Source organism: Accipiter gentilis, chromosome W, assembly GCF_929443795.1.
Source record: "Accipiter gentilis chromosome W, bAccGen1.1, whole genome shotgun sequence".
Classification (NCBI taxonomy): domain Eukaryota; kingdom Metazoa; phylum Chordata; class Aves; order Accipitriformes; family Accipitridae; genus Astur; species Astur gentilis.
The window spans coordinates 32,360,529-32,373,743 of NC_064918.1; the positions used below are offsets into that span (position 1 = coordinate 32,360,529).

The 13,215-nt window shown below is 47.6% G+C and overlaps 2 protein-coding genes across 2 annotated transcripts in view; both read left to right on the forward strand.

The window, feature by feature from the left end:
- Positions 1 to 2,137, forward strand: part of LOC126035473 (uncharacterized) — a 309,976-nt gene extending 307,839 nt beyond the window's left edge. Inside the window, exon 2 of the transcript XR_007504943.1 lies at positions 1,514 to 2,137. The gene's annotated coding sequence lies outside the window, so the exon portion shown is untranslated. The remainder of the gene's footprint in view (positions 1 to 1,513) is intronic.
- Positions 1 to 13,215, forward strand: part of LOC126035460 (uncharacterized) — a 255,710-nt gene that overhangs the window by 126,569 nt on the left and 115,926 nt on the right. Inside the window, exon 2 of the mRNA XM_049794071.1 lies at positions 2,723 to 3,030. Coding sequence (XP_049650028.1) covers positions 2,723 to 3,030 — 308 coding nt within the window. The remainder of the gene's footprint in view (positions 1 to 2,722; positions 3,031 to 13,215) is intronic.

Genomic DNA, 13,215 nt, shown 5'->3' on the forward strand with positions numbered 1-13,215 from the left:
CCCACAGATCCAGATGAAGTCCAATGCACACAACCCATGTGGCGGAAGTTTCTACGAAGTGCACCACCAACCTATGCCAACTCATTGGCAGTAATGTCCTGGAGAGAAGACTATGGACAAACGGTGGATGAATTGGCTGTCCAACTCCGGCAATACGAAGGAAGTCTCTCTTCCTCCCTACGGGCCTGTGTCTCAGCTGTAGAGGAGTTGTCCCGAGAGTTCCAGCAATTCAAAGTGGATCTGTCCTCCTCCTCACCTGTACAGGCCCGCATCGCAGTTATTGGGAGTAAGCGTTCCTCTGCCCAAGAGAGAGGAGAGAGAAAGTACACTCGACGGGCTAACCTGTGGTTTTACCTGTGTGACCATGGAGAGGACATGAGGAAGTGGGATGGAAAACCTACCTCGGTCATGGATGCACGGGTACAGGAGTTGCGAGAAAAAGCAATCAGAAAAGAGAATTCTTCTTGGAAAACTGCTGCTCCAGTTTCCCGTGAGCAGTCCCCCAGACGCAGTAGATGGGCTGATCTCATTTCTGATCCCCTTGAAGGGACTTCTGATTCACGTGTGCAGAAAGTGAGTAACGGATATTCTAACCAGGATTAGAGGGGCCCTGCCTCCAGCCAGGTGGAGGAGAGGGACAACCGAGTCTACTGGACAGTGTGGATTCGATGGCCTGGCACATCAGACCCACAGGAATATAAGGCTCTAGTGGACACTGGTGCACAATGTACCCTAATGCCATCAAGTTATAAAGGGGCAGAATCCATCTGTATCTCTGGTGTGACAGGGGGATCCCAAGAGCTAACCGTATTGGAAGCTGAAATGAGTCTAACCGGGAATGAGTGGCATAAACACCCCATTGCGACTGGCCCAGAGGCCCCGTGCATCCTTGGTATAGATTATCTCAGGAGGGGGTATTTCAAGGACCCAAAAGGGTACCGTTGGGCCTTTGGTATAGCTGCATTGGAGACGGAGGAGATTGAACAGCTGTCTACCCTGCCGGGTCTCTCCCAAGACCCTTTGGTTGTGGGGTTGCTGAAGGTTGAAGAACAACAGGTGCCAATTGCTACCACGACGGTGCACCGGCGACAATATCGCACCAACCGAGACTCCCTGATCCCAATCCATAAGCTGATTTGCCAATTGGAGAGCCAAGGAGTGATCAGCAAGACTCACTCACCCTTTAATAGTCCCATATGGCCCGTGCAGAAATCCAATGGGGAATGGCGACTAACAGTAGATTATCGTGGGCTGAATGAAGTCACGCCACCGCTGAGCGCTGCTGTGCCAGATATGTTAGAGCTTCAATATGAACTGGAATCAAAGGCAGCTAAGTGGTATGCCACAATTGACATTGCTAATGCATTTTTCTCCATTCCCTTGGCAACGGGGTGCAGGCCTCAGTTTGCTTTCACTTGGAGGGGCGTCCAGTACACCTGGAATCGACTGCCCCAGGGGTGGAAACACAGCCCCACCATTTGTCATGGACTGATCCAGGCTGCACTAGAAAAAGGTGAAGCTCCAGAGCACCTGCAATATATTGATGACATCATCGTATGGGGCAACACGGCAGAAGAAGTTTTTGAGAAAGGGAAGAAAATAATCCAAATCCTTTTGAAGGCTGGTTTTGCCATAAAAGAAAGTAAGGTCAAGGGACCTGCGCAGGAGATCCAGTTCTTAGGAGTAAAATGGCAAGATGGGCGTCGTCAGATCCCTGTGGACGTCATCAACAAAATAGCAGCTATGTCCTCACTGACTAATAAAAAGGAAACACAGGCTTTCTTAGGTGTTGTGGGTTTTTGGAGAATGCATATTCCAAATTACAGTCAAATTGTAAGCCCTCTCTACCAAGTTACTAGGAAGAAGAACGATTTTAAATGGGGGCCTGAGCAACGACAAGCCTTTGAACAGATTAAGCAGGAGATTGTTCACGCAGTAGCTCTTGGGCCAGTCCAGACAGGACAAGATATTAAAAATATGCTCTACACTGCAGCTGGGGAGAATGGCCCTACCTGGAGCCTCTGGCAGAAAGCACCTGGGGAGACCCGAGGCCGACCTCTGGGGTTCTGGAGTCGGGGATATCGAGGATCCGAGGCTCGCTATACTCCAACTGAAAAAGAGATCTTGGCAGCATATGAAGGAGTTCGGGCCGCCTCAGAAGTGGTTGGTACTGAAACACAGCTCTTCTTAGCACCTCGACTGCCAGTGCTGGGCTGGATGTTCAAAGGGAAAGTTTCCTCTACGCATCACGCGACTGACGCCACGTGGAGTAAGTGGATCGCACTGATCACACAGCGAGCTTGCATAGGAAACCCCAGTCGCCCAGGAATGTTAGAAGTGATCACGGACTGGCCAGAAGGCAAATATTTTGGAATGTCGCCAGAGAAAGAGGTGACAGGGGCCGAAGAAGCCCCGCTATATAATAAACTGCCAGAAAATGAGAGGCAATATGCCCTGTTCACTGATGGGTCCTGTCGCATTGTGGGAAAACATCGAAGGTGGAAGACTGCTGTATGGAGTCCTACACGACTAGTCGCAGAAACTGCTGAAGGAGAAGGTGAATCGAGTCAGTTTGCAGAGGTGAAAGCCATCCAGCTAGCGTTAGACATTGCTGAAAGAGAAAAGTGGCCAGTGCTCTATCTCTATACTGACTCATGGATGGTGGCAAATGCCCTATGGGGGTGGCTACAGCAATGGAAGAAGGGCAATTGGCAGCACAGAGGTAAACCCATCTGGGCTGCCGCACTGTGGCAAGATATCGCTGTTCGGATAGAGAAGCTAGTGGTAAAAGTACGTCACGTAGATGCTCATGTACCCAGGAGTCGAGCCACTGAAGAACATCAAAACAACCAGCAGGCAGATCAGGCCGCCAAGATTGAAGTGTCTCAGGTGGACCTGGACTGGCAACGTAGGGGTGAGCTATTTATGGCTCAGTGGGCCCACGATACCTCAGGCCATCAGGGAAGAGATGCAACATATAGATGGGCTCGAGATCAAGGGGTGGACTTGACCATGGACACTATCGCACAGGTCATCCATGAATGTGAAACATGTGCTGCAATTAAGCAAGCCAAGCGGCAAAAACCCCTGTCGCATGGAGGGCGATGGCTGAAATATAAACAGTGGGAGGCCTGGCAGATTGACTATATCACACTCCCACGAACACGCCAAGGCAAGTGCCATGTGCTTACAATGGTGGAAGCAACCACTGGGTGGCTGGAAACATACCCTGTGTCCCATGCCACTGCCCAGAACACTATCCTGGGCCTTGAAGAGAAAATTTTATGGCAACACGGCACCCCAGAAAGAATCGAGTCGGGCAATGGCACTCACTTCCGAAACAACCTCGTAGACACCTGGGCCAAAGAACATGGCATTGAGTGGGTGTATCACATCCCTTATCACGCACCAGCCTCCGGAAAAATTGAACGGTACAATGGACTGCTGAAAACTACATTGAGAGCGATGGGGGGTGGAACTTTCAAGCATTGGGATACACATTTAACAAAAGCCACCTGGTTAGTTAATACTAGAGGATCCGCCAATCGGGCTGGCCCCGCCCAACCAAGAGTTCCACATACTGTAGAAGGGGATAAAGTCCCTGTAGTGCGCATGAGGAGTATGTTAGGAAAGACAGTCTGGGTTAGTCCTCCCTCAAGCAGAAGCAAACCCATTCAAGGGGTTGTTTTTGCTCAAGGACCTGGGTACACCTGGTGGGTGATGCAGAAGGATGGGGAGGTTCGATGTGTACCTCAGGGAGATTTGATTCTGGGAGAGAATAGCCAGTGAATTGGGCTGTATGATATTTAACTGCTAAATAACCTGCCAATGCATGTCATTGTATCTATAGTGTCTATATGCCATATCAAGGGTATTATTGTGAGAATTATCCAAATGACTACAGGATGGACTTTTGAAACTGAGCCAAGTACAACAGCGATAGAACTTGAACTGGCACCCAGCAATTTCCTCAAGATCAACATCTTCAACCTGCAGACCAGGGGCATGAGTTGCACCAAATGTACTAGCCACCAGTTCCAGAGGCAGTGTACAACAACCCAGCATCTCACACCATCTCTCTCTTATCCTGAAGAACTGTTACAACAGATAGAGCCCCAAAATCGATGGACACATTAGAGGGATAGCCCACAGGCTAAAGGAACACCGTGTGTGTGTGTGCGAGGTCAGGGGGTGGAGTCCATATACTTATATATAAGACAAGGAAAGTTGTAGTGGTTGATTGGAAAAAAAAAAAAAAAGTAAGATCTGGGCATGATGTAGATGGTATAGAATAAGGGGTGGATAATGTCCTGGGTTCAGCTGGGATAGAGTTAATTTTTACAGGAACCTGGGAGGTGGGGGGCATAGCCGGGGCAGCTGACCTGAACTAGCCAAGGAGCTATTCCATACCATGTGACATCCTGCCCAGTATATAAATGGGGAGCGGGCCAGGGGGTGGTCTCTGTTTTCGGTGGGGGAAGTGGCGGAGCGTCGGGTCCCGGGTGGTGAGCAGTTGCACTGTGCATCACTCTTTGTATACTTTTTTTTTTCATTAGTGCCGTTGTTGTTGTTGTAATCTCTTTGTGTTTGTCCCAGTAAACTGCCTTTATCTCAACCCTCGAGGTTCCAGTTTCTTTTTCTTTTCTCTCCTCCGTCTCCTCCCCATCCCACCGGAGGGGGGCGGAGGAGTGAGCGAGCGGCTGCGTGGTCCTTTGTTACCGGCCGGGCTGAAACCACGACAGATGGGAACCAGGGAGTCTTGGTTGGTGCAATATTGTCACCAGTGCACCGTCATGGTAGCAATTGGCACCTGCTGTTCTTTGACACACAGCAACCTCACAACAGAGGGATGCTTTGTGAGGCTGGGCAAAGTAGATAGCTGTTTAGTCTTCTCTGTATCCATGGCAGCTACACCAAAGACCCATCGGTACCCTTTGGAGTCCTTGAAGTACCCTTTCCTGAGGTAGTCTATGCCAAGGATACACAGAGGCCAGTCCCAATAGGATGCTTTTGCTACTCGTTCCACGTTAGGCTCACCTCAGCCTCCAACACAGACAACTGTTGGGATCTCCCTGTCACTCCAGAAATCCATATGGGTTCCTCTTCCTTGTACCCTGATGACATTAGGGCACACTGTGCACTGGTGCCAAACAGAGCCTTATATTCCCATGGGTCTGATGTGTCAGGTCATCAAATCCACACAGTCCAATAAGCCGGGTTATCCTTTTCCTCCACCTGGCCAGAGGAAGGACCATCCTGTTCCTGGTTGGAGTATTCATTACTCGACTCCTGTAATTGCAAACCAGAAGTCCCTTTATCAGCGTCAGGAGGATCAGTCCTTCTAGTGTGTCTGCAACCAGAGCAGTACACTTCTTGGATGGACCCTTTCTGGACATTGTTTTAGTTCACAATTCACATACCCAAGCTTCTAGGTTCAAGGTAGTTGCACTATCCTACTTCTTCATGTCCTCCTCATGGTCACACAGATAGAACCACAGGGTGGCACGCAGCATGTATCCACAGTTCCCTTTCCCTTGAGCAGAGAAAAGCAGACTCTATGCAACACTTGATAGCTGAGATGCCGGCCTGTATGGGTACGGAGGAAGACATACTCTCTTTGAATTGCTTCTTCAGTCTTCATTCAGTTGTGCTCTCAAACACTTTGTGAAGAGAGGTACACAAGAATGCTCCATTTTACGAACAACAGTGAAGCATGTAGAATGTCCACCCTGAGACATAGCATGAATTTCTGGATAAAACCTGAATCTTGTCCACTGAGAACCTGCCTCTGCTTTTCCACAGGTTTCAGAGGATTCATAACTTACCTCAGGTCTGCGGCCTGATGAGTTACAGGTTACTATTCCAGGCCACAAAGAGACTAAAGCTGTTTGAGTACAAATAACATCTTAATATCAGTGAAACTATTTATTTAAGCCTCACTCTCAGAACAGCTGGACTGGTATTGATGAAATCATTAAAAAAAAAATTCCCTCCACAGGCAATGGAGGATGCAGCATGACTGTAACAGCATTTGAGGAATGAGTACAAATCATGGAGCCATTGCCAGGCACCTTTGTGCCTTCTCATGCTACGCAGGCAGCAGTTAGGGGAATGCTCATGAGAATGGTGACTGATGGTTACTAGAGTAAAAATGAGAAGAAAAGGGAGGAGTTCCTGGAGAAGCCTGTCTAAAAGCCTCGGCTTTGCCCCAGCATTTTCTCAGGGACTGCAGTTCTGGAGCCACCTCTCAGATCCCAGCTGCTTTGGCCCATCACTCATCAGCAGATGTCTCTGGAGCAGCTCTTACCAGTAGCCACTTCACAGAACATGCATCATTTCCAGGGCAAGAGGCATTTGTAGTCCAGTTCACCAGAAGCTTTTGAGACATAGAAATGCTCTTACATGCCACAATATACAGGTTTGTATTGGCTTTGTGTGCCAAGGTTTTTGGGGGGGGGGGGGGGTTACAGGGGTGGCTTCTGTAAGAAGCTGCTGGAAGCTTCCCCTGTGTCCAACAGAGCCAATACCAGCCAGCTCTAAGACAGACCTGCTGCCAGCCAAGGCTGAGCCAATCAGCGATAGCGGTAGCACCTCTAGGATAACATATTTAAGAAGGAAAAAAAGTTGCTGGGATGTGGGACAGGATTTGTCTGGTGTCAGTAAAACCCCCAGCACTGCTAAATTGGTAGAAGGAGGTGTGCTAGAACTTGTTGGCCATAGGCCCTGGGAAAGATAAGATAAGAACTTTGATTAGAAGAGACAAAGACTGCTCACTCTATGTTTGTACAGAGGATTGTGAGCTGGTGAGACTTTAAAACAATCACCCTGTAGAAGAGGAACTATTGCTCTTGCTCAAGATAGATTGCTGTAAATAGAAGAAGTAAATGTTTAAAAAATTCCTTTAACATTAGCCAATCTGTGAATGCTTAATGTATCTGTAAATGCTTAACGTAGAATTTGGACCAATCAGCTTAGAACACGCTAGCCTGAACTAGTATAAATGTATGTGAAGAATCATAATAAAATCGACATTTTGCTTGCATCAAGCTGTGTCCCGTTTCTCAATCGCGGCAAATTGGTGACCCCGACGTGATACCAGGGCTCAGGAACCACCTATCTGCGTGGTATGCTGCGAGTCCCACAGAACGTTGAATGAGGTGCTGAAAGGAAGCAGGAGCCGGCCGGCCTGAAATCCCTCCGGAGTAGAGAGGTGAGCTGTGGGAAACATGGGGAATCAAGCATCTTCCCCGGAAAGAGACGTATATGAGCTTATGAAAGCTCTTCTTCAAAAGCATGGAAAGAATATTTCTGGGCATGATCTTAAAGCAATGCTTAAATGGGTACAAGTGAAAATACCCACTATAACTGCATCTACTATTTTTACGCGGGAACTTTGGGATGATGTGGGGGTGAAACTATGGGATGCGGCGACTACGGGGAATGCCGAAGCACAGCGCATGCTTCCGTGGTGGAGAGGTATTTTTGAGACTTTAAAAGCCCAGGAAAAAAGTCACAAAGACAAAGCAGAGAGAGAGGAAGACTCTCCTGCGATACCTCTGTTACCATCAGAGGGTCAAAAATCCATTGCGCCGCTAGAGGTGTGTGCCGCGGGGTACCCCCCAGAAGAGGATCCCTTTGATCCGGGACCAGTGGACTCTGAAAAGGAGCCAGACCTCTACCCCCCCGACCCACATGACGAGTGGGCTAACATAAGGCGCCAAGCCTTAAAGGAAGGAGAGCTGGAAATTGCTAAAACAATAGTAGCCCCCGTGATCTATCAAGGTCGGGGGGCACGTTGGGAAGCTTTGTCTTTTCCAGTGAGTTGCGCCGTACTGTCACTGAACATGGACTTTCCTCCCCGTATTTTGCAAGCTTATTATCCTCTGTTTTTGATACCTATGTAATGACTCCACATGATTTAAAATCCTTAGCACAATTGTTACTGACACCAACACAACATACTTTGTGGGAGGCACATTGGAGGGGGAAACTCCAAGCGCTCCTCTTAACTTACATAGGTCACGACAATGCAGCTGTAGCTGCGCTGACTATAGAGCACCTCACAGGTACAAGTCAGCACACCAGTCCTGTGGATCAGGCTAGAATTCCAGGGGAAGCCCTTGAGGCAATCAGTGAAGAAGCAAAAAAAGCCTTTTTTAAGGTTCCTGACTCACAGAAGCTGCAAAAGGCTTTTACTACTATTACCCAAGAAACCCGAGAGTCTTATATGCAGTTTATCGATAGACTGAAACAAGCTTTGGAGCGCCAAATAGATAATACGGAGGCACGGGAAATTTTGTTGTTAAAATTAGCTGTCGAGAATGCTAATGTGGATTATAAAAAGTTGTTAAAGTCTCTCCCGAATCCGAATCCTACATTGGTTGAAATGGTAGAGGCTTGTAATAGAATTGGTACTGTGGATCATAAATTTGAGGTCATGGCTGCTGCCTTTGCAGCCATGCGCGGTCCGTCACATTTGGGGAATTACTACGGCTGTGGTAAACCAGGGCATTTAAAAAAGAACTGCCTGTCTATGAATATGGGAACCAGGCACCAAACCCCTGGGGTTTGCCCTAGATGCTGAAAAAGGCATCATTATGCTAATCAATGTCGGTCTAAGTATGATTTCCAGGGACAACCGATACAGGGAAACCGATCACGGAGCGCGGAGCAGCGACGCGTACAGACACAAATACCACAGCCGACGTCTCAACCCCCACGGAGGGAAGCAGCAGTGCCTCAAATCTCCGTCCAGCAACAGCCAGGAGTGCCGGATTGGACCTGGCAACCGCCCACACAGTAACGTTACTTGATTGTTCAGTTCACTTGCTGTCGACAAATATTTCGGGACCCTTGCCCCCCAAAACACAAGCGCTGTTGTTAGGAAGATCATCTACCACATTGTCAGGGCTTTTTGTGTTACCTGGGGTTGTTGATTCTGATAGTACTGATGAAATTAAAATTATGGCATGGACCCCGTTTCCTCCCTGCACCGTACCGAAAGGTAGCCGTATAACGCAATTGATACTAATTCCCACGGGAACGGACTCCCCGGTTCCTAGTCAGCCCCAACTGTAGGGTTTAGGGATTAATCCGTGTGGGGCCCGGACGACGGAACACCAATGTGATGATTAAAGTCGCCAGTTTATTGAGCTTAGCTAATCATTTTTATACAATTCTCTAAGTTGTTGAGAGACTTTGATTGGCTACTACATGCAAGCACTTGGTGTCCACACGCACAAGCATAAGCGGTGATTGGTTACATCGGTACTGTCCACGCGCATAAGCATAAGCGGTGATTGGTTACATCGGTACTGTCCACGCGCACAAACATAAGACATAATTGGTTGTGTTAATTAGAGCATACAAGACTTGTCTTAGTCCAATTGGTCAAGATAAGCCCCTGAATTGAGGTTGTTTGTGCCAAGTTCCCTTTATCGTGGAATGTGCACCTGTGTTTTCCTAATTGGGATCTTTCTTCTTCTATCTTCTTATTTATTCTGTTCAAGGCCTTCTAAAGGCGCCTGGAACAATCTTGTGACCATGAGCTATTTTCAGGTCCAATAACTAACTTCCATATAACTGAACCCTACACCCAACAAAGGCGGGGAGGGTTCGGATCTACGGGGAACCCACAAATTTTATGGATACAGTCTATCTCTCAGAAACGACCTATATATCAATGCACCCTTATTCGTGGGGGACAGCAAGTAGTGCTAAATGGGATTATTGATACCGGGGCTGATGTTACAGTAATATCTTTGGCTAAGTGACCCCCACAGTGGCCTCTGGCCAATGTTTCCCAAACATTGGCAGGAATCGGCAGAACTGGCAGCAGCCGCCAAAGTGTGGAATTAATCCAAATTCAAGGTCCGAAGAGACATATAGCCTCCGTTAAACCTTTTGTGCTGCCTGTTCCCATGATTTTATGGAGGCGTGATGTACTGTCCCAGTGGAGAATGTCCATTCGGACCCATTTTTAGGTGGGGCCATTGAAGTGCGCGACACCCTAAAATTAACCTGGAAAACCAATACCCCTATTTGGGTAGATCAATGGCCCCTACCACTGGAAAAGCTTCGCGCCCTCCAAGAATTAGTCACGGAACAGTTAATGAAAGGACACATTGTGCCTTCTACTAGCCCCTGGAATTCACCTGTTTTTGTTATTAAGAAAAAAACTGGCAAGTAACGCTTACTCCATGACCTTAGAAAAATTAATGACGCTATGGAAGACATGGGAGCCCTACAACCAGGACTCCCGTCCCCAACTATGATTCCTCGAGATTGGCATTTAACTGTTATTGACCTCAAAGACTGTTTTTTTAATATCCCCCTGCATCCAAATGATGCTCCTAAATTTGCTTTTTCAGTTCCAAGCGTCAACATGCAAACCCCATTACAAAGATACCAGTGAGTTGTACTGCCACAAGGAATGAAAAATAACCCCACAATATGTCAATGGTATGTAGCTAAAGTACTTAGTCCTGTTAGGACCGCAATGTCCAGTGTCTTACTGTACCACTATATGGATAACATCCTGGTGGCTGCACAACATCACAAAGTCATAAAGAAAGCTGTAACCCTTGTCACGGCTGCCGTTAGCTCGGCAAGCCTCTGTATCACGCCAGAAAAAATACAGAAAATTATTTACTTGGAAACTGGAGAAGGGCGGAAAGTCGCTTTTAAAATAATATCCCTTATTATGATTCTGTTAGAAGGTGTGCAAAGTCACCCACTTTTACCTGTACTACCCAAGGTCAATGTATGGGTAACACTAGCAAATCTCACCGGACAAGACACGTTGTGTCTTGCCACCGCCTCTCCTAGTAACCCCTTTTCTACGTGCCTTATGGGCTTGCCTCTGGACGAGTGGCCGATATCTACAGATGTCCGAGATAAGCCCCTATTTAAAAATGTGTCCCAGAATGTAACGAACTATTGGGACGTGTGGACCCCTCACCTTCCTCTCGCTACCCTAAAACCACAAGAGATTAAGCTCCTCAGATCAGTAAGAATGGATTTCTGTGTCAGGTTTAACTATACAGGAAGAAATCAATCTAAGACATGGGATGTCTCTCCTGTCCATCCCATTTTTAAAAATGCTACTGCTTGGTGTAACTACACAACAACAAACTTGTCTAAATCTAGCAATGCTCCCCTTTTATTGCTGCCGAGGATGTTTCTTATTTGTGAGGACAGAGCATGACCCACTATCCCTTCCCATATAAAAGGAGGCCCATGTAGTCTCGAACGCCTTTCTATCCTAACTCCTAATACATCCGTGATTTTACAACACCGTCTCTCTCACAAGACAAGGCGTGGCATCCATACATATACCCCCGATTGTGATGACAATGTGGAATTTTGGTCTTTTAGCCAACGCTTTGTTACCTCTCTTATTACCCGGAGCTGCTGCTGCAAGAGCATTAGCGACTTTGGATAAGCTTGGCTGCTGACTTACTAAACAAACGAATGCTACTAGTAATACACTATCTGGTCTTTTATTAGATGTAGATAGTGTGCGCCATGCTACCTTACAAAATAGAGCTGCTATAGATTTTTTGCTTTTGGCACAAGGACATGGCTGTGAGGATTTTGAGGGTATGTGTTGTATGAATCTCTCAGACCATTCGGAATCTATTCATGCTAGCATCCAGCAGCTTAAAGCTGGAGTCTCTAAGCTTCGACAAAGCGACAGTTGGGATTGGTTAGACAAACTTTTTGAAGGATGGGGATTGTCGGGGTGGTTAAGGAGTTTTGTGAAAATAATTGTGTATGCTTTGGCTGTCTTTGTTCTCTTGTTACTTCTTTTGCCGTGTTTGTTCCAATGCTTACAAGGATTGATAGCACGCTCCATAAAAAGAGTTCTTATTGTGCAACAGGAAGGGGGAGATGTGGGACAGGATTTGTCTGGTGTCAGTAAAACCCCCAGCACTGCTAAATTGGTAGAAGGAGGTGTGCTAGAACTTGTTGGCCATAGGCCCTGGGAAAGATAAGATAAGAACTTTGATTAGAAGAGACAAAGACTGCTCACTCTATGTTTGTACAGAGGATTGTGAGCTGGTGAGACTTTAAAACAATCACCCTGTAGAAGAGGAACTATTGCTCTTGCTCAAGATAGATTGCTGTAAATAGAAGAAGTAAATGTTTAAAAAATTCCTTTAACATTAGCCAATCTGTGAATGCTTAATGTATCTGTAAATGCTTAACGTAGAATTTGGACCAATCAGCTTAGAACACGCTAGCCTGAACTAGTATAAATGTATGTGAAGAATCATAATAAAATCGACATTTTGCTTGCATCAAGCTGTGTCCCGTCTCTCAATCGCGGCACTGGGACAGACAGAAACGGCAGCTGGAGAGAGGAATGAGAACATGTAAGAGCAACAACCCTGCAGACACCAAGGTCAGTGAAGAAGGAGGGGGAGGAGGTGCTCCAGGTGCCAGAGCAGAGATTCCCCTGCAGCCTGTGGTGAAGACCATGGTGAGGCAGGTTGTCCCCCTGCAGCCCATGGCTGTGCACGGTGCAGCAGATATCCACCTGCAGCCTGTGGAGGACCCCACGCCAGAGCAGGTGGGTGCCCAAAGGAGGCTGTGACCCCGTGGGAACCCCACACTGGAGCAGATTCCTGGCAGGACCTGTAGATCTGTGGAGAGAGGAGCCCACATTGGAGCAGGTTTTCTGGCAGGACTTGTGACCCCGTGGGGGACCTACGCTGGAGCAGTGTGCTCCTGAAGGACTGCACACCATGGAAGGGACCCATGCTGGAGCAGTTCGTGAAGAACTGCAGCCTGTGGGAAGGACCCACGTTGGAGAAGTCCATGGAGGACTGTCTCCCATGGGAGGGACTCCACGCTGGAGCAGGGGAAGAGTGTGAGGAGTCCTGTCCCTGAGGAGGATGAAGTGGCAGGAATAACATGTGATGAACTGACTGTAAACCCCATTCCCCGTCCCCCTGTGCCACTGGGGGGGGGGGGGGGGGGTGGGTGGCGCTAGATAGAGAGTCCAGGAGTGAAGTTGTGCCTGGGAATAAGAGAGGGGTGGAGGGAAGGTGTTCTGAGATTTGGTTTCATTTCTCATTACCCTACTCTAGTTGATTGGTAATAAATTGAGTTAATTTTCCCCAAGCTGAGTCTGTTTTGCCTGTGATGGTAATTGGTGAGTGATCTTTCCTGTCCTTATCTTGACCCATGAGCCCTTTGTTATATTTTCTC